The 21,902-nt window shown below is 37.1% G+C and overlaps 3 protein-coding genes across 7 annotated transcripts in view; 2 read left to right on the top strand and 1 right to left on the bottom strand.

Annotated features, from left to right (window-relative positions):
- The window catches only part of pkn1b (protein kinase N1b), a 32,967-nt gene extending 29,961 nt beyond the window's left edge, over window positions 1–3,006 (top strand). For all 4 annotated transcript variants that reach the window (XM_052551021.1, XM_052551019.1, XM_052551020.1 and 1 more), the window contains exon 22: window positions 433–3,006. In XM_052551021.1, the coding sequence (XP_052406981.1) occupies window positions 433–636 (204 nt within the window). In that variant the 3' untranslated portion in view covers window positions 637–3,006. The remainder of the gene's footprint in view (window positions 1–432) is intronic.
- Window positions 1–21,902, bottom strand: part of rangap1a (RAN GTPase activating protein 1a) — a 321,818-nt gene that overhangs the window by 159,522 nt on the left and 140,394 nt on the right. The window contains exon 17 of one of the 2 annotated variants that reach the window (XM_052551055.1): window positions 21,548–21,557. The exons of the other annotated variant lie outside the window; for it this stretch is intronic. The gene's annotated coding sequence lies outside the window, so the exon portion shown is untranslated. Of the gene's footprint in view, window positions 1–21,547; window positions 21,558–21,902 lie in introns of those variants that run through there. 2 annotated transcript variants of the gene reach the window in all.
- On the top strand, window positions 3,138–21,855 carry engl (endoglin, like). Its single transcript, XM_052551043.1, has 20 exons — window positions 3,138–4,475; window positions 5,163–5,198; window positions 5,340–5,445; window positions 8,451–8,697; window positions 9,315–9,442; window positions 10,070–10,230; window positions 10,303–10,440; window positions 11,408–11,582; window positions 11,674–11,842; window positions 13,028–13,172; window positions 13,243–13,429; window positions 13,607–13,725; window positions 15,895–16,044; window positions 16,369–16,458; window positions 16,749–16,958; window positions 17,673–18,236; window positions 18,783–18,852; window positions 18,959–19,012; window positions 19,879–19,974; window positions 20,071–21,855. Exons 5-20 carry the CDS (start codon window positions 9,382–9,384, stop codon window positions 20,142–20,144), a joined length of 2,463 nt encoding a protein of 820 aa, XP_052407003.1. The 5' UTR covers window positions 3,138–4,475; window positions 5,163–5,198; window positions 5,340–5,445; window positions 8,451–8,697; window positions 9,315–9,381; the 3' UTR covers window positions 20,145–21,855.

Genomic DNA, 21,902 nt, shown 5'->3' with positions numbered 1-21,902 from the left:
TGGTGCTTTCCAGATCATAATGCAGCTTGGTATAACTCAGTAAACATTTTGTTAATGGTACTGCTCGCTTGGGACCTCAGCCGAGGTGGTACTGAAAAAAGTACTAGGTACTATACACAATGGAAATTTCCCCAAAAGTGAGCCATACCAAATTGTACAGTGCTGTACAATTCAATGGAAAAGTCCCATTTGTGTTACCTTGCAAAACATTTGTAGATGTAGAAATAATATGGGGTGAGAGGTAAAAAAAAAATTAAAGTCAGTGCTTTTGCAAGTAAATGCAAAGGTTTCTCAGTGGAATATAACACCTTTGCAAGAGAACATCTGCATTTTTCTTCACATCTCATACATTGTTTTATTGCCATATTCATTTAGGGACAAAGTTGTAATCTTAGTTATGATGTGACTCAATCATATTCTCTCGCTCTGTAGAATATTGACTGGGATGCGCTGTTGCAGAGGAGAGCTCCTCCACCTTTCGTTCCTGCAGTGAAGGGAAAGGAAGATGTCAGTAACTTTGATGCTGAGTTTACGAACGAAGCGCCAACCTTGACGCCTCCTCGTGAACGCCGGACCCTATCGCGGAAAGACCAGGACTACTTCAGGGACTTTGACTATGTCTCTGACTTCTGCTAGGACACAAGTGTGCATACTGACACTGCTAGGTATGGGAGATGTGGTTCTCACATCCTAGTCACCATCAAGGCTGCTTGGCGTGAAGAATGACGCTTCATCACAGGCTTCCTGCCAATGGAACATGGGTTTGTTCAACATGAAACCATAAAGAGAGTAAGAGAACTGGGCCCATAAGAGTGATTGAACCTTGAGGCAATCTGATTGTAGGAGGTACATCAAACATGTAGAGATTCAAGAATCCACATAATGTGAAGTTCTGAAAGCCGGCGGCCAAGATGTTTTCTTGCCCTGTTTTCAAAGAGGCATGATTTTCAAATGGTCAGTAAGCCTCCTTCATGACATTATCCTTAGCACCAGGTGCTACTGAAATCATTAATCTTGTGAATAGAGTACTGTAGGGATGACCAATTTTTGTAGGCCAGTGCGCATTTTAGTAATTCTGGTTCCATCACTGTAAAGTTTATGTTTTTTTTGTTTGTTTTTTATGGGTTTTTGGTTAAGGTCTAGAGGTTTAACACAAGCTAAACATATTTTCACGCTTTATTCTTCAACATAAAGTGCATCAAAAATACCCTATTGTCTTGAAAAAGGCAGTTTTTAACAAGTGTCTAAATGGGCCTACAGAGGTTGTTGGGGATGTTACCTGTTCAGTGATGTTTAAACTCATCCCCTCACAAGTAGCTTGCACAGCCTCATTCCATTTATAATGGTGATTCCATAAACCTATTATAAATTAAACTTTCAGGGGAAACGATTTTTAAGCAGTGATTTAATTAGCTGCTGTAAAATGTAGTTAATTCATGGCCTACATTTAGCAGTTTACTTCCAGTGATTATATTTAGTCTTCAAAATTCATAGAAGCTGTTAGATTATCATGTTGAATATAATGTTTAAAAAAATCATAAACTTTTGTCGGTCACAGAGCTTATTTTCTGCAATAATCCAAAAAGCTAAAAGGAACCAGGGCCCAATACCAATTCTACCCCTTAGCCCTTACCCTTTCCCCTACCCCCCTGTTTCGCGGATTCACGTGAAGGGGTAGTGGTATCTCGATTCTCTTTTGGTTGGAGGGGTAGGGGGAAGGGGAAGGGCCAGATTTTTTGAGATTTTTTGGGACCACACTTCAAACGAAGAGGTATGAATTATATAAGCAACACGGCTGACTGAGCGAAGAAAAATACACATAAATGTAAGCATTTTGGGAATTAATAAAGATTTTAACGAAAATGTATCACTTGTTTTGTTACATTCAATCGTTAGTTCATATTAACGGTCATCTTACTCAAAGAAATGTTAGCAAAAACTCGCTAATATTTGCTAATGTCATATCATTGTAGACTGCACGACAGTACCACAACATATTTTCTTGTCTAGTCAGGGCGATAACCACTGTAGACATTCAAGGGGGCTAGTCCCCCCAATAATTAGAAATCGTTAAACCATTTTTGCAAATATTGCCAAATCAAGAGGGGGAGTAGAAAAAGAGAGAGAAAGAGATGGAAGTTGCTTGTATGCACGTCTGTGCGTTTCTCTTTTTAGAGTGAGTTTACTTAAAAACAATGATTTTATCCTCTCACTGTTGGAAAATACAATGTAGCGATTCAGCATTTAAACTGATCTAATAAACGTTGTGGGGCAATGTCAACAAGTTTTTCTCCTGGATGTGTGAGCTGCGCGATTTCCGTTATGTGTGTGTGTCAGTAAGCAGCTCATTAATACAGAACGGTAATTAAAGGCTCTAATGCACAACAGTATATGTGTGTATTGTAGGAGCTAGACAACGTATTATGATGTGTGCTGGAATAGTAGTGGTGTCCCAATCCTTAGGGAAATATTTTCACCCCTACCCCTTGACAGTCTGTTTCAAGGGACAAGGGGAAGGGGTAGGCAGAGGGAAAGGGGTATAAAATAGAATTGGGATTGGTCCTAACTTGCGGGTTGTCGGCCTACAAAAATACATCACTGCAGTGCTCTATGGGAGCTTGTTGACTAACAGAGTACAGTTACTGACCCAAGTAAAATGTCTCACCGAATTCTCCCTTCTCCTGTCTTTTTGTCTCCATTTTCTTTTTTGACCAACGTTTCTGTATATCACACACAATCCAGAGACCGTTTACTTCTGTATTACACTCATTTAACCAGACGAGGGCGGCAGAGAGTTTGAGAGAAGTGGAAACGCTGTTGTGTCAGGTGTCGGTTGTTTTGAGATCCTTGAGTTTGCTTTTGCTGTGTTATGAGCATGTCCCTTACTGAAAGGCAGCATCAACCTCTAGATTTGTCTTTTTTGGAGATTCTGTTTTTCTATCTCACTGAAACTTGACTATGGAAATCCTACGCCTGAATATTACTATATTAAACAATTCAACTCTTTTTGGGACAATGGAGCTCTTTTTTTCATGTCTTTTCTTTTTTACCAGAGTCAAATTGTGGAAAACTGAGCTAAATTAAAAATAAATTAATATTCTGAGTGTTGCAGGATGTAACTGAACTGGAGTAGAATATAAAGATCAATCCCACACAGATGTCTTTAAACTAAAGGTAATATGTGAACATCCCAACACATACACATTCACATCAAATGACTTACTCCATCAACTATTTATTACGAAAAGGGCAGAGTGAAGGTAGCAGGACATCTGTTACATCAGCAAATGAACCATTGAGCACTAAGTGTGCTGTGAGGAACTTGCTTAAAACATGGTGAAGTGATGGTTTTGAAGCACTTTGAGATAATTTCTCATTATTCCCTAGAGGAGAGAAGGAGAAAGTATCCATGGAGACCAAAGATGGAGCTGTAAAATAGGAGGTCATGTTGTTCTGTGAACAAACTATACTCCTATATCTTATTCTTCCTCATGCACTAATCGAGTCATTGTTTATCTGCTCCATAATTTGGCTTTTTCCAAGCAAATCACAATGCACTTAACTCCAGTAACATAACATGCATGTTTACCATTAATTTCAGTTTTAGTTAAGTATCTTGGTATGGTACAATGGCCCCTTTTAACACACTAAATATAAAGCAGGGTAAGATTGATCTTGAAGGAACATTTGGATTTGATCACTCAAACTACCTACGCAGATTAGCAGTGATGCATTTGGTCATGTCACATTTGTAGTGGAAAACTAATGCATCTAACACAAACGTCATCCAAAGGGAAATAAAGATTATTTTGTGACCCCACTGATAGTCTTTAGTTTTTGTCATGTTTTAAGCATTAACTCACCTAAATTTGGTCTTTTTTCTCAGACAACAGTGCTTCATTTCTTACATCTTATGGCTTCTCAAGAAATCTTGCTTTAAGATTTTTTAGATAACCAGTAATGTATAATTCAATTTCATTAGAAAAAAAAAGTAATTTAAAAACGACAAAACAGTGGAGGTTATGTGAAACAGGTGCTCCAAAAAAGTTTGAGAAACCCTGTAAAGAATGTGGGAGTAGAACAGGAGTAGAAAACATTTATCGTTCCACTCTTGTATTTTTCCCGGTAGTTTGTGATGATTTAATGTAAAGAGGCCACTCAGACAGACTGAAAATGCTCAGTCCAAATGAACTTCCTCCAGACTAACCAAAACATCTGACGTAAGTTAATTGAATGTCATCAGAGCAGACTAAAGTGATTAAATTGCATGATGTTTTTAAACATCTCCCAATGATTGCTGCAGCTGCTTTAGATTCCTGCCTCGTTCTGCACAGGCTCAGGTGTGTACTGGTCTCATCGCATAACATATTCTGCAGGTTTAATAGTTTTCCACACAGCTGACCCCCGTGTCTCTTTGCAGAAATCAGGACTAAATACTGCACTCTTCATCGGAGATGATCGAGCTGGCAGTGCTGGTAAAGTACATACAACGTTGTTGAACTTTAACGTTAGAAACTAGAATTGTACAATCCTAAAGTATAACAATTAAGCTTAGTGGTTTGTTCATATACTTCATCCAAAGTATAAGCAGTAATCAGTATTATTTTAGTATTATTGAAAAACTATTCTAGTTTGGATTCATTTTATTTTTATATCTCCTGTTTTTATTTTAATCTAAATAAAACTTTTTTCTTTTTTTAAATATACCTATTTGGTTTTATTAATTTTTATTTTAGTTACCATTATAGTATTTTATTAGGTTTTATATTTTATGTTTATTATTTTAGTAAATCTTGTGTTTGTCAATAGGACATTTATTTGTCAATATAGTTGTATTAATCACATTTTGAATTAGTTTGTAGATTCCCTGTTGCCTTTTAGTTTTAGTTAAAGTTTTAGTGTGTATATGCGTGTGTGTGTGTGTGTGTGTGTGTGTGCGTGTGAGCATGTGTGTGTGTGTTTGCTGAGGTTTATATTATTTCAAATATTGTTTTTTATTTTTTAGTTTCAGTTAACTATAGTTATAGTGTTACTTGTTTTTGTGAACACAGTAAATGTAGTTTTTCCTTGATGCTTCTTAAAACAATGTGATTGAGCTTCTGAACATTCAAGATGTTTGTCTTGTGTGTCTGTTAACAGTAGAATAATCTGTTCATTTGCAGACAGAAGCTCGCCGTTCCAGCATTTTTCTGCTCAAGGTGAAGATAACAGCCATATTTGTTTTTCACTGACTCCAAAAATTTTATATCTGATAAAGTTGTTTGCACTTTTTCTCAGTATATCTCTTTCTGTGTGTGTCTTGTTGTGTGTTTACATAATTTTTTGTTTTCATCTTGTAGAACGAGTCCTCCAAAGTCAATCAGCAATCAGCTATCTTCCCTCAGATAGTCGACTATGAGGAAAAACTGTGTCCATGATCCTAAAGGACTGCTGCTCAATCTGATGGTGGGAAACTGATATTAATTATTTCTTGGTTATATATTCCAAAATTCTATGGGGTTATGTGCAAGTGTTGAAAATTGGTCAATTATGTTTTGCAGTTCATGAATATGACTGGATTTTTAGGATTCCAGTGACAAGCAATTGAAAACAATCCATATTGATCGATCGATTACAAATTCAGTGTGGATGAGATATCAGAAAACATATTAAATACTCACAGTACCTTAGATGTTCATGACGTCTGTGGTGCTTCTCTGTGAAATTCAGTGTTTTTCTGCATGCAAAGACATGAAAAATCCTGGAGAGAGGGATGGAAAATGCAGAAAGAGAAGTTAAAATCTCCAAATGTAAAAAAAAAAAACTATTGTTTGTTTACTTTAGTGTAAAATGAATACCAATGTCCATAAGTGACTGAAAACAAAAAAGACTTTTCCCACTAGGAAACCATGTATTACGAAAGTCATAATTCTTTCTTCCACTTCACATCTTTTATTCTAAATTAAGTATTGTATAATAACTTTCAATGACTCAATAGGATAACATGGAATTTCCTTTTCTGGAGGTATTTTCATATTATTCTAAAGTTGACTTATTTAAAACAATTTTAATCAAGCCTCTTACCTTCCAATGATTTAATATTATCACAAGATTAGTAAAGGTAATGAACATTCACACTTCTTGAAAGTTATCATATCTGCAGTACATTAATATTCCAATGATACTGGTACCTCTGGAAATAAGAGCAGAAAATAAATCTGCATTGCTTTTCCTTTTGGTCTTTCATTCATAAAATTCCTACCTATCACTGAAGTACAACTTTGTGAGCCAATCAGATGTAGTTTAAACAATATGGGTTTGATCATAGGAACATTCTGTTTTATGGTTTTAGACACCACTATAAAATCAATGTAAAATAATTTGTACACGCTAACATAAACTTGGTATTAACATGCGATCACCCTGATCAAAACAAGCAGATTGGATCATCACTCAATCAGGTTTACAATGCTATTACACTTGGCAACATCACCTGACGTTTCTATCTAGATAACCGATCAGATCTGTCTTTCCATATTTGAATAAGTCTGCAGAGATTGGTCCTTTTGCATGATGTTGATCTGCAAATGTACACGTGAAAGCTGGATTGCATTTGCATTATACTGAGATCCGATCACAATGCGTCCTCGACTACTTCTGGACCAGGACTGGCTGATCCGATAGCATTCCCACGTCTTATTGATGTGTATGTAGATAACATCCGGATACAGGTCACATGCTATAATGGCAAGTTTAAACGCAGCCTCTGACATTTCTTATTCACACCTGTAACGTTTTCTTCAAAAGCATTTTTTTAAAGCTGCTTAAATATGTTAATTTTTAAGTCCTGGCCTAGTCCTGGTTTAATCACACAAAGAGTGCCATTTTTTCCTCCAGATATCTTGTGTTCTGCAATGAGGAGCAATGTCCCCGAGCAATGAACTTATTCACTTATTGAATGAATCAGCTTTTTGAACAAATCGGTTGAATCAGCGATTCAGTGATTCACTCATTAACATGGTCAAAAGCTTTGTCCCTGAATGAATCAGCAGTTTGAATGAATAGGTTGAATCTAAATGACTCATTCATTAACAGCCACTTGCTGTCACCTACTGGCGGTTTTAATTTCACATATTGACTATTTTTTTTTATGTTTTGTATTCAACATTTTATGTTAAAAACAAAACATTAGGCCTATTTATGCATCTGTAAACGCAGGTCAAATGCATCCATGCCCCCTCTGAGCTGCACTGAACTGTGTAAAAAAAAAAATATTATGCTGGATCGAAAGATACTAAGTAGATGAAGAGCTTCTTAATCTACTTAGTTTTAATTCTTTATTCAAAGACACAAAATGGAATAAAGAACTAAAAACTAAACACAATCTTGCTACACAAACAGTGTATGAACATTTTCCATGTGTATGATGCTTTTCCATTTACTTGTACTTTTACTTTCAATTGTTAAGTATGTTTAATATAAAATATAAATGCTTTTCATACTTAAGTACAGTAAATATGACTTACTTTAAGACTTTTACTCAAGTAATATTCTAAATGGTGACCTCAGCTTCTACCAAAGTTATTTTTCTGGTAAGATATCTGTACTTTTACTTTAGTATGGCTTTCAGGTAGTTTATCCACCGCTGTTGTTTATTTGGCAGATTCTTTTAACCAACACACTATTCAGACTATAGATGCTTTCTGGAAATCAGCTGTCGAACCCAGATTCTTAACACTGAATTACTGCTAATACAGGGCTTCGGTTATATACTGTTGCTGTGGAGACAAGAACTGGCAATAGCATTACATTTGTTTGAAAGGTTCACTTTAGGAAGCTTTAGCAGCTCCCAACCCTCACCTACTCTTCTGTGAAAACAAACAACATCTAATTCAATGAAATATGTCACTTTGACCAAAAAGAAAATAATGATAAGCAAAACACTGGTCTAATTAGAAAAGTCCATTGCTGGATGAAGTCTAACATTGATTGCAGTCAGCAACAAACCAAGAATTAAGCCAAGAGTTTAGTTGAGTTTAGTTAAAAGTAAATGTCATTATTAAATAAATTGATTTCGTGTGTATCGATCACTGTGTACATAATTAACAGGAATAATCAGTTAAATTAATGCTTGGTAGATTTGATGATAACAAAATGTTACCATGATAATGCTTTGGCATATACTTAATTAAAGTTCTTCTTTATCATCTTTATCATATAGAAACCAATCTAACAAAATGTAAGTAACTTTACTCCTGTTTTGTGTCACTCTTATCCAGCGCTCCAACAGCGAAATTAATTTTAAAATACCAAAAGTACTGTATTATTACACTGATGACTGGATATAGCACGGTACCAATCAAAATATCTCATTAACATCTTACCACATCACTAATTATCTTATATATTCGCGACGCGTCTTTATATACCTGTGTTTTCGACGTTGGCGTCTCATTCTTTCTCTCCCTCAGCTCTCTGCGCGCGGGAAAGCTCTTCCCGCCTCCAGCGCGCGCGTCGATCTCTGGAGCGCTCGGCCCCGCCCCCCTCCGAACTACATCAGCTGACCCGAACTTTTCTCACCCCATCAGAAGACACGGATCAACCTATGCGAACTCTTCTACGCTGTCCATTCAGGGTCCATGCTGCTGTCCTGTCCTCTGCTGGGGGCCTCTAAACGGGCGCATCACTGACTTCATTTGGGTCCAAGCCTAGCTGCAGGTGAGTTAAGGAGGAACTAAATACTATTAGTTTAAATAGGTGAATACATAAGATAAACGATGGGTTTAAAATAAAAATAATATTTAAAATATGAAATTATATTTAGCTGAAGTGGTATTTGTTTACTATTATGTTTGGAATTGGAGAGTTCAGATGCAAGAGCCTCAAAGTGCTGCCTGAAATGTTTTACCATTTATCAGGGTCCTATGTTTATTTTCAGTTATTTCACTTTGATGTCAATGGAATGAACCTATTTTCATTGCATTAAAGTTAATTAGTGAAACTTCACATATATGAGCCTGATAAAAATGCACTAATTAAAAAAACAACTAATAAACATCAAAAGCAACTTTGAGGCTTTTGCATCTTAACTCTTCAATTATTTTAAAACAATTGTATATATGAATCGGTTTAATTTAGTATGCAGAACATGTGGTGGGCACAAAATATATGGACAGTTTGTATAGTTAAACTGAAAAAATGCTTTATTTTATGACTATTAAGAGCGTATGATTTAAAATAAATATAGTTTAAGTCATTTAAAAAAACAAAACATAATCTGAATATTGAGGTTCTGTCTTAATCTCCCTCTGTCTCTGCACCTCTGTCTTTCTCAGTTTGACATCCCTCAGTTCATGTTGGAGTGAGACTGAATTCTGTCTGAAATCTGTGAAGTGCTGAAGGATGATGCCCCGGACAGGCGGTGCTCTAGTTTTCCTCCTGCTGGCTGTGGTCAGAAGTGCAGGTAAAACTCACCTGAAAATGCCCAAGGGGTCACTCAGTCAGAATACAAAAGATGCTAAAGCTGTGGGTTCAGCTGTTTCGGTACACTGCAGGTGAAAGAGAGAGCAGCCAAACACATTTCTCAAGGCTGCGTGTGAAAGCTTGCGTAGCTGTGTGGTGATTTTGTGCGAATGCATTAACAGTGTCCTGCGCCGTGTATGAAGGGAGTGCGAGTTTCATTTGCATCTCTGAGTTGGACGTAAACTGTTGCGTTAAATATGCATGAGTAAGTATTAGCATGTGTGTGTTTTAGAGTACTGTGACGTACCAGGGTACAGTAATAAGATGTAATTTATGAGATGGTAAAAATGCAGTATTAATAATTACATATCAAGAGACTGTACTATTTAAAAACACAGCACAAAAAAACTAAATTAAAATATAAATATTAGATGAAAACTTAAATCAATTGAAAATGATGTTGCCCTGACAGATAAGTTCCAAAATCACCAAAATTAATAGAATTGGGTTAGTGATTAAGAGGGATAGTACAATGACCAAAAGATCATTGTACCTAATATCTCAAAAGATAGAGGTAATTCTGGTTTCTTAGTTTGGGACCTCTTTAAGTCATCTCTGTGTGTATCAGTGTCCAGCAGAGAGCTGCAGTGCTCCATGTGGCCTGTGGGGGCGCTGCATCCAGTGCGGGCTCAACTGGAGCGCTTCGAGGCGGGACCAGGTTGTGCGGCCAGAGAGGGTGGAGCTAAAGAGACCCACGTGATTTCTGTGGGCAAAGCCTCCAACAAACAGGTATGAGACATTGGTAAGCTGGTATTTTTGCAGTTGGTGTCCAGACGTCTCATTTGGGTGTCCTGTCCGCAGGTAACAGTAGTGTTAAGACCTCTGACCGTCTCTCTGCCCATCAACCGGCCGGTGATTCTGGTGCTGAGCTCCCGGCATGCCGTGCATTGGGTGTTGGAGAATGAAGGACTGTCGCACAACATCAACGTGCTGGTGCAGGTGTGTGATGCTGCTTATCGTCCCAAACTGACTTAATGATCTGACTGTTTAATTTAGTTTTTTAAAAGGAAAAGTTAAACCAAAAATAGAAACTTGCTATAAAACTTGACTCCCGTTCAGGCATTTCAAGATGTAGATGAGTTTATTTGTTGAACAGATTCTGAGAAATGTAGCATTATATCACATACTCAGCAATACATCATCAGCAGTGAATGGGTGCCGTCAGAATGAGAGTCCAAACAGTTTATAAAAAATATATAAATGAAGATATTTTTAACTTCACTCCTGGTCAAAATACTAGTCCATAATCCACAATAATGCTTCCTTCAGGGGGTAAAGCCCATCCCCTGTTGTCCTCTCACATCAAATCAATTTCCACCCACATTTTACAGATTTCTCTCCTGATTCAGATTAGATTATTTGTTTTTCATATTTGTAGCAATAGCCAAAATAACATTGTATGGGTCAAAATTATCGATTTTTCTTTTATGCCAAAAATCATTAGGATGTTAAGTAAAGATTATGTTCCATGAAGGTATTTTGTAAATTTTCTGCCTTAAATATATAAAAACGTAATCTTTGATTAGTAATGTGCATTGCTAAGAACATAATATCGTATTTCGATTTTTTTGCAACCTCAGATTCCAGATTTTTAAATTGAAGTTGTATCCCGGCCAAATATTGTCTGATCCTAACAAACCATACCTCAATGGAAATATTGTTTATTCAGCTTTCAGATGGTGTATAAATCATCTGAAATTATTTAAATGTTTAACTTTGAAAATGTACACTTAAAACTGTTTTTGTGGTCCAGGGTCACATATAATTAACTCAACAAACAAAATAACTGCTATTAGAGACATTTGTGGAGTGGGAACACGGGATTAATGTCTTGTGAAGACAAAACTTCCATCCCGTTGCCTTGATTAGAGAAACATTTAATGCAGGCCTTCACCTGCTCTCCCAGGTGTCTCTCAACTCCACAGCCGTCTCTTCGAGTTTGTCCATCCGCGTGACACAGGTTCCCTCTCTGCCACGGCGTCCTCGGGTCCTTCTGCGCTGGGTCCTCCAGCGTCACGCCACCGTCTCGTCACTCACACACACTGTGCGCGCGAACCGTGTTTACCTCCGTCTGGGAGAGGGTAAAAACACACGCACATCCTTTTATTTAAATTGTCTGAAAATTGGGGTGTGCTTTATTTTGTCTTCATTTCCATTCCGTCTGGACTCCAGATGCAAGCATGCCGAGCGAGTGCCGCCTGCAGTCTCCGTTTCTGTCCCAAAACTATCTGGCCTCAGAGCTGCAGGAGCAGGAGATTCACGGCTGTGTCCCGTCAGACCAGCCCACGGAGACGGAGGTCCACATCATTCGCCTCTGGTCCTCAGGATCCGGTCTGTGCGGGTGAGTTTTATATACTGTGGATATATATAATTAGAAGTCATCAGAAATTAAAATTGACGAAATGATTAAATGAACTAAATGGGTCATGACGACAAATAAAATTTTGTCTTGATCTTTTGACATTCATGCACATCTTGTCAGTAAAGCCGGTTCTGTGATTAGTAGTAAATCTCAGCTCGTGCTTTCAGATGGAGCGGCATTTAATACACCGAGCCGTAGTTCATTGACAAGCTATGCAATATCACGTTCATAATCGCAGGCGATTCATTGCCGAACACCCTTTGTTTTGTAAATGAGGCACAGTGTCATGGAGAGTTCACAAAGAAACATTTGTTGACAGATGAAGCAGTACTAGATCAGACTGCAGCTGCATCACACACTGTAAGTAAATGGACCACTTTATTTTAATCATGTTGTCAAAACCCATGACGATGTTACATAACAGTGGCCAATTACAGAGGAAGCCTTGAATGGCACGCCCTTACAAACAGGACATTTCAGGGAGAGGTTTAGAAAGAGGGTTGACAATAATCATTTTTCCACATATTTTTTTTTTTTTTGTGCAAAAACAAAAACAAAAAAAATATTAACATTAAAATAATAAAACAAATTAATAAAATATAATAATAAAGAGATTGCATAAAATTCCATTAATAATAAATAAATGTAATTAATAATAAAATGATTAATCTGAATATTCAAATTAATTAATAAAATAACAATGTCATACACATTTCAAACTGCTTTATATAAAAATTATGTAATTTTAGATTCAATAAAAAAAAATAATTTATATAAAATTAAATCAAAAATAGAAGTCATAAAAGGTTATAAAATAAGAATAAAAGGTAAGGAAATTATAGTCATTTATTAATTTATTAAACTTAAATAAAGATATATATCGAAAGGAAAATACATGCGTTAAGAGTACAACAAAACAATATAAAAAAAAAAGTTTTAATAAAAGAATCAGTGTAAAACATTGCGGTTCATTTTAATAAAAACACAAGTTTCATTTTTCTATATTTAAACCTTCTGTTTCTCTACCAGGCCTCCATAATAAGACCATGGCTGGTTTCTTTTATTATTTAACAAATCTGAAAACTCATAGTTGACAGCACACCACAGATACTGTGAAAAATGAAATAATGAATGTTAAAGTGTCTCTCTCTCTCTCTCTCTCAGCTCTCTGCAGGTGGAGGTGTCTGTCTCTCTGCTGCCTCCAGTGGCTTGTTCAGCGTATCACAGGATTGTCCTGATCCTCAGCAGTGCGGTTCCAGTCAACTGGGCTCTGGTGGCTCCAGAGGTCAAAGGCCACGTCAGGGTCTATGTAAGTTACATTTGCATTTCTAACCTGTGCGCTTTTCTCAGCTATGAACAGTTGCGTCTCTCTCGTTCAGTCGTCTAACAGCGTGAGTCCGCCGTACCGAACTCAATCCCCCAGCCTCAGCGTGACCAGCACCGTGACCTCTGACCTCCTCAGCACCCCCGACCTTCTAGAATGGGCCAATCAGAACGGCTTTCCCAAAGTGACCTCGTACACTGAGGCTGATCTGGCCAATCGCTTCGTCGTCAGGCTAAGAGCAGGTGGAAAAGTTGATTTGTAACATTTTCTTGATTATTTGATTGAATTAAAAGGTTGGATTAAATCTATTTAATACTGCACTTTAATGAAGTATTGTTTAAAAAGCGTTCAGTAGATTGAGATGTGATCTTAGAAGGCAGCTGACTAGGGTTTGTGACGGGGCCGTCTCTGTGGTTCAGGAGGGTCAGACACAGACCTGAGGTCTTCAGACGGGGGGCAGGATGTCAGCAGCGAGGCGCTCAGCTGTCACTGTGAGAGCGGAGCTCTTACTGTTACTGTGGACACACAGATGCTACAGGTGACCGATAGACACACTGCCACACTACTGCTTTCATTATGCTTCTTAAAGTTAGCCTTTTTGTAGGTACATTTTCAAGTAAATGTGTGTGTGTTTACATATCTTTTTGAAAGAAAGAAATCATTTTATTCATCAAAGCTGGATATATATATATTTCAGCTTTCTTGTTCATTTTAATCAAAGTATAATTTTGCAGTTGTATTTTTCTCATATCAAGCTATTTTGGATCTTTTTCATGTCCATATCATTTTTATGAATTTTTATTAGTCTTAATGTTATGCCCACAAAGGGATATGTGCAAAAAAAAAAAAAGTTTTGCAAGCTCATGAGGATATTTTAGCTTCACTTCTGCCATCTAACAAAGAAGGGATGGAAAGATTCACTGATTCGCTCGATGTATCGGCAGAAAACTTTACGATGCGATGCATCGGTTTAAAATGTGTGCATCAGCTACAAGTTAGCGTTTGTATAACGATGCATCGTTTCAAACATATTTGCATCAGTAAAAACTGATTTTTTTCTATATATATATATATATATAATTACTAGTGAATACTTTTATTGTTTAGAAAGTGACCAATAATCTGTGACCAATATTTTATATGTAGATTGATTTCTCCTCTCTAAACTGATTCTCAAGCTCGTTCTCTCATCACTGTTACTGCTGCGTGAATATGATGTATAAGACACAACGGAGACCTGGGAAAAGAGGGGATTAAATCGATCCAGCATGGCAAACAGTATATATTTGTGCTGTTCAATGCATTTGAGATGTTGTGTTTCCCTGTGTGCATAACTGACACATCACAGGTATATTCTTCATCTGTACAAGTTAGAAAGTCATACATATATTTTTTTTCCATCAGGAGTAGGCAATAGAATAGTAGCGTAAATAATTCTGAGTAAAATATAACTATTCTGCTAAAATATTTATTGTTGGACATTAAATGTTCCTTTTGTAGAATTTTAAACATTCATATAAGTGTATTTTTGTGATATCAGTAACTGTAAAGAGACTATTGCAATGGATAAATAAAAAGTAAGCTAATACGGTCCTAATTAGTAAGATCAAATTAAGTAATGTGTGTTTCTCATAGCAGTTAAAATGTGGTCTTTTTTAGTGTTATTTTTGTTTAGTGATTTTATATAAGTTACTAGAGCGAGGCTGATCCGTGTTAAAATTGCTTTATGAAACCAAATCATTTTACAATGACTCAGACTAACGGAAATAAGCCTGGCTTTTTTGGTAAGCTTGCATTAGAAGTCAGAAGATGCTTCATTTATGATTTGCTGTCTGTCTGAATCAAAGAAATAAAAGCAATCATATTTTTTTCCATTGCATTGAATTGCTTTGTGTTGAATCGAATCCAAATCGGATCGCATTGCATCGTAATGGGAGGGGATCGTATCGCATCAATAGCCGCTTCATGTATGTTTAATGAATCACATTGTTGGCTATGCATTGAGATGCGTATCGCATTTGAGATGTACATCCCTACAAAAAAGAAAAGAAGAGCAGGGATCTGCATGAATGAGCATAATTGTGATCTATTTAAACTTGGCCTTCAGTATGAAAACATTGTTTCTGTTCTTGCATTCCGACACAGATAAATCATCACTGAGCAGCATAAGATTATTTATCTGTGACAGAATGCAAGAACAGAAACAATGTTTTCATACTGAAGGCCAAGTTTAAAACAGATCTCAATTAGACTCATTCATGCACATCCACACACTTTTTTTTCTTTGTAAGATGGCAGAAGTGACACAAAATGTTTATCATGCAAAAAAAAAAAAATTTTTTTGCAAATGTTCTTTTAGGGGCTCCATAAAATGTAATTATTTTAGCACATTTAAAGTTAAGCTAATTGAAAATAAATGTTGTGATTCATGAAGGATCATTTCAATGATGCTGAAAATTCAGCTTTAATCACAGAAATTTTACACCATATTCACAGAACAGTTCCTTTAAATTGTAATAATATTTCAAAATATTAATACATTTCTGATCAAACAAATGCAGTATTGGTAAGCAGAAGAGACTTCTTTCACAAACTATAAAAAACTAACCAACTTCACCAACTTCAAAATCCTGAAAAGGTGTGTAACATTATTCAATATTCTTCACATGTCAGAATTTGATGCACTGTATTGTTTATGTACGCACAGATTTTTCCAGTGTCGGCAGTGACCCTGCGAGATCACAACTGCCACGGTGAATTTAATGGAAGCCATTTCCTGTTGCTTTTCCCGGTCATTTCCTGTGGGACGGAGGGAGAAATGGATGAAGTGAACAGAAGAGTTCATTACACAAATACAGTGAGAGATACATTATCACAAAAAAATAGTGGATATAATAAGTGTACCTGATGCAATGTCTTGTTTTCAGCATAAAATAAAAAAAGAAAGAGTTCATTAAAGTGATTATAAAAGTAGAATGGCCCTGTGGTGCAGTAAATAAACCTGATCTGGGTCACACCGCCTCGCCATCACTGAAGATGATCAAATTGTCAGCTGTAACCACACACCAAAAACAGATGACCCGGGTCACACTGAACCAGATCCAGCTGAACAAACCATTATTAACAGCTTTGGTGATGGAGCTCATTTCCTACTGCTGTGTATCTGAACTATATTTTTAAGGTGTTCCTGTGGAAACGGAAACCATCCGAAGGTTTGAACAATGAGACAGACGTGGAGGTGTCGGACGAGACCAGTCTGATAGCCTTTCATGTGAGTACCAGCATCTGAACTCTTATGGGAACTGGATGCTCACATTTTACTGATTTGAAACCTATGTAACCATTCAGATTAAGTCTCTTATTGCATTTACTTGATCAACTGTACATGAACAACAGTAAGTCAGCAAAGCTTGCACACAACAGACAGTAAAAAAAACCTAAAAGAATAAGTTAAGGCAGTAGCATACAATAATTAAGCATGAATAAAAAATCTAACTGAGGACAAACAGTTTGTAAATGACAAACGTTTCTCTTTTTCTTGTCTGGGTTCTCTGTGTTCAGATCAGCTGTGAATCGTCTCTGGTCACTCCTGCGAGACCAACAGCCACGGCTCCGTCCTCCAGGCCTGAGGAGGCGCTGCGCTTCAGTCCCTGGGTCCCGAGAGGCCACGGCGCTCCGGTGCTGTCCATGGAGCTGTTTGTCACCGAGGCCTACGAGAGGAGAGCCGTGGGGCCCTGCGTGATCACCGCGTACGACCGCGTCTACGTGCAGGTCAGCCTTATCTCTTGCACTTGTGCGCTTGTCTCCTCTCTGGCATCTCGTGAAGGACAGAGCGGATGATAGCACCACAGTGGAGTCCATAACATGATTAAAAGAGCTCAAGGACCTCAGACTCCTGTCGCCATATAGAGGTTTCATTAGTGTCTCAAACAAGGCCACAAATGGACATCATAACAAACTACACTTGCAGCTTTTCCATGTATGGTGTGGGAATGAGAGAACTCATAATATATATATATATATATATATATATATATATATATATATATATATATATATATATATAACCCACAAATAACAGCAAATAAATCTAATATAAAAGAATAATACCTTGTAAGCAACCTACACTTAGCAACAAACTGAACAAAAATCAATGCATAAGAATAGTACAGATGAAATCTAAAAATATATTAGTGTTACGTTTAATAAGGTGGTATATATTGTTAGAATTATTCATAAATTACAAGATTATTTGTAAGTTTAGAAGATTGCTAAATGGCTTTTAGCATATGGCTAATGTGTTCTGAGTGATTAAGAATAGTAAAAGGAAAAAAAGTAACTTTTGTACAACAAATAGTGTTACATTTCTACTATTTTCATGTTGCTGTGTGTTTGCTAGGGTTTTATGGGTGGTTGATATGCTGTTGTTTCCGGGCTGTTTTGAGTGTTTGATTAAGGTCACTTCTCTCTGTTTCTCTGTGTCAGATCTCGGTGGGTTCTGGTGTTTCGGAGGCCGTGGAGGTCCAGTCGTGTCTGGTCTCTCCTCTCTCGGATCCACACGCTCACAGCGGCTGGTCCATCATCAGAGACTCCTGTCCGTCTGACCCGTCCTTCAAACTGAGCCACAGAGAAGCCCAGGAATCCACAGACGGCACAGGACACGAGGACGATGAGGACGATGAGGAAGATGAGAAGACTGAAGGGAAAGACGACAGGAGACTGTCGCAGCCGCTCTCTCGCTGGAGACAGATGGCGAGCCGCCCTGGAGATGAGAGAGCCAGGCGAAATAATAAAGTGAAGAGACCCGACAGACTCGGCGTGAGGAGACCTGAAGAACGCAGACGGAGGAGACGGGAGGACGAACACGAGAGCGCACACACGCTGCAGTTCAGTTTCATCCTGCGGCCCGTCTTTAATAACTCCATCCAGTTCCTGCACTGCCGTCTGCGTCTGTGTGCGTCAGCTGAGGGGCCCTCGAGGGCCACCCCTCGCATCTGCACAGACGGCCCTCAGATACCTGCTCTCACACACACCACTGCTTCTCAACAGGTAACAAACACTTGTGTGGGAAAATGAGCTCTTTGAATCTTTGAATCGGTTGAATCAAAATCTGTTTCGCAAAATGATTCACTATTTCGAAGCATTCATAAATGCATGCAGTGCATTATTCAAATGATTAAAACAAGACAATAAATAGACATGTCTTTATGTTTCAGTGTTTTTGCTGATTGCAAATCATCAGTAAAGTCGGATTCAAGATGAATGACTCTTATTACCCAGTTCTCTTAATGACTCAAGTTGCTATCTCTCTTATTAAATCATACCATTTTTCGCAATAGCATACCATTAAATGAATTCTATAAGCTTTAAAGGCATTTAAAGACACAATGCATCAACATTGCTTTGTCCTGTCACAATTTCCATACACTGACTGTACTAAGTTGTGTTTGCCACAAAGCCAAACTCATGCACAGGGCTAATTATCAATAGTACTAAATCAGAAGAAACGAACACTAATAACATAATTTACTAATCACATCTGTCAATATCTGCTAGTAAACGTTTCATGTATGTCTCTCTCTCTCTATGGTTCAGTGTGAGTACAGGAATCTCTCTCGGCCCGTGTTGGTCACGTATTCTGCTGGGTTTTTGGCTCCCCCTGCTGGTTTGTACACACCCTCGCTCTCAACTCTCATTCACGCAAACGTTTTGCATTACTTTAACACTAAACTAATGTTTTATGTTTGTGTCTCTGTGTATGTGTTTATCAGGTAAACTTTCTCAAAAGCCTGCTGAGATGTCGAAACAGACTCCTGCGCACAGCGGTGTGTTTCACCCATCCTGAATAATTTTTGGTTAATCATTGCCATGCAAGGAAATTGGAAGAGATAGTTCAACTGAAAATAAAAATCGTCATCATTAACTCACATTCTAGTTGTTCCAAATGTGTATGAGTTTCTTTTTTTCTGTTAAACATAAAACAAGATATTTTTAAGAAATATTTTTAAGTAGTTGTTCGCCATTGACGTACATCACAGACAGCACATGTGATCGCTTGATCTCGAAAGCATCTGCTGTGTGCAAACATCTGACAGGCATCCTTATGTCAGTTTTACATTCATTCTTCTATGCCATAAACATTTTAAAGACATCTAATAAACCTATACATTCGACATCTGATAGAAAGCATCCTATAAGCGAATTGCAGATTAGCAAATGCTCTAAAATAATACGTCTTGCGGATGTAAATGTAGACGTCAAATAGACATCTCTGTGATGTACGTGTGCTATCGGGGATAAACTGTGTTTATGATTACTATTTAAAAAATGTCGATATCGAATATCGAAAAGTCAACCTGATCTTACGGCAATTAGTACATATTTTACGAGGTGGCTTATTCGTACGAATTCGTACGACCACACTTTTTGCCAAATCGTACGTAATTTATGAGTTGCACAATTCGTATGAATTTGTACGAATGACTTACACCTAACCCCGCACCTAAACCTAACCGTCACTGGGGTTTAGACAAATCGTACGAGTGAAGTCGTACAAATTCGTAGGAATAAGCCACTTTGTAAAATACGTACGAATTGGTTGTGAGTTAGCGTTGCGTAAAGTACAGGCTTTGCACAATCATAATTGTTAAAAATAAGGTGGAAACTGTTGTTTACCTGGTTTGTGTTTCAGAAACATACGAGAGTCCAGTGTTAATGGTGGTGTTCTCTGCGTTTGTTATGGGTTTGTGTCTGATGGGGGCGCTGTGGTGCATTTACAGTCACACAGGTACAAACACGCAGACCCTCGCGCAACATTGTAATTTAACAGCATTTTTTTTCTTCATGACAGCTGGTTATTAACACATATTTTCCTGCTTGTCAGGGAGGCATGATATGAGCCAGAGAGACGGTATTATAGAGACCACGCGACAGGACAGTGAAACCCGCCGACACTGAAGGAGCAAACGGGCGGTTTCCACGAGGTGGACTAAAGATATCCCTGATAGCACACGTACATCAAGGAGACGTCTGTCTGATGTCTGTATTTACATCTGCCAGACGTATTTTTAAAAAGCGTTTGCTCATCTACTCGTCTATGACATTTCCTATCAGATGTCAAATTGATGTCTGTTAGATGTCTTTAAGATCTTACTGATTTCGAATGAATGTTAAACTGAGATCTTGCAAACGTCTGTCAGATATTTGCAGATGCTTTCCAGATCAAGTGATCTTTAACAGATGTACGTGTGCTATCTGAGAAATGACCATCATATTTGACAGAAACGGTCAAACTTCATGTGCTTTCTTTAAGGCTGAATTTGTGTACCACTGTTCTGAGGTGCTTTTAACGTATTTTACTGGCTGCTTTTGTTGTGCTGCTAAATGTAACAGCGTAAATTATGTAAAACTATTATAGATTTGTCCTTTAATGTTCATAAATTTATTTCAGTTTCAGTGCTTTAATTTTTTTTGAATTTACTGTGTAGTAATCATGTTTTAAAGTGTCAGTATTTAATAAAGTTAGCCCAGACAGGCTGATGTGAAGGTTTGGAAAGGATCTTTTATTATGTTGGGTGAAGTCAGTAAAATACGGACATCAGCTAAAATGGGACAAACAAGCTCTTGGTGTTTTGCTCTTTAAAAAAAATACTAATAATAATGGGTGGTATTGAAAATTTGTAATAATAGTACTTAATTTGAACTTCAACATTTGATTCGTCAAAACTAAATCATATGGGCGTGGTTAACACTCAGATGTTAAGTTACATTAAGTGCCCCGTACATAGTTTAAGCCTATTCAAAGTGTTAAGGTTTAATTTCTAATACAAACAGTAATTCAATCTATAATATAATTTTGTATTACAATGTGATCATTATATTTTATGCAGTGATGTACATGTTTCTTCATTCTATATTTAAGTTTTGTTACTGTCCCAATTTACCTGAACATGTTAGATAAAATGAGACTGTAGCACTCAGCTAAAGTGTGACACCCTATAAATTAAAAGATAATACATTGCTTAATGTGAGAAATTATTTTGTTTTACAGAAAATGTCTCAAACTGTAGGCTGATTTTTTTTTATATTTTATTATTAAGTTTTTGTGAATAAAAAGTGTCTTTAAACAAACACATGCCTGCTCACACCCACTCTTACACACAACATAAACACACAAATATGAAAGCATGCCACACACACACACACACAACATGCAAATATGAAAGCATGTCAAACACACACACACAACATGCAAATATAAAAGCATGTCACATACGAACACAATATGCAAATATGAAAGCATGTGTCACACACACACACAACATGAACACACCAATATGAAAGCATGTATTACACACACACTTAAGCACAGTTAAATACAAACACACAAGCAAGCATAGAAATCATGGCATTTTTATACTACACAGTATATTGTATTTCTGCTGAAATTATTCAGTTATTCTCAGTTGGAATGTTTCAGTTGTTTAAATTTGTACTTATGTTCGACTATTTTAATAATTCTTCAAATTTATGCTTCTGTTGAAAGGTTTTAACTCAATAAACATTCAGCTTTTATGAGTTCACTATCAATAACACAATCCACTGTAAGAAACTGTATTTTGTAAGCACAGATTAAATACAAATGTGTCCCAATTTACCTGAAAAACCCAGAAGAAGAAAATCTCTGTATGTTTAAAACATCAACCGATATTCAAA

The sequence above is a fragment of the Carassius gibelio genome, chromosome B3 (assembly GCF_023724105.1).
Source record: "Carassius gibelio isolate Cgi1373 ecotype wild population from Czech Republic chromosome B3, carGib1.2-hapl.c, whole genome shotgun sequence".
NCBI classification, from domain to species: Eukaryota; Metazoa; Chordata; class Actinopteri; order Cypriniformes; family Cyprinidae; genus Carassius; species Carassius gibelio.
Note: the sequence above shows the minus strand (reverse complement) of the source record. Positions and strands in the feature narration are given on the sequence as shown.

Bases quoted from the DNA above. Each gene is read 5' to 3' on its own strand.
- engl (XM_052551043.1), top strand. From the start codon at position 9,382: ATGATGCCCCGGACAGGCGGTGCTCTAGTTTTCCTCCTGCTGGCTGTG. The intron at 9,443-10,069 runs GTAAAACTCACC...TGTGTGTATCAG, and splicing joins GGCTGTGGTCAGAAGTGCAG to TGTCCAGCAGAGAGCTGCAG. The intron at 16,459-16,748 runs GTGAGTACCAGC...CTCTGTGTTCAG, and splicing joins CCAGTCTGATAGCCTTTCAT to ATCAGCTGTGAATCGTCTCT.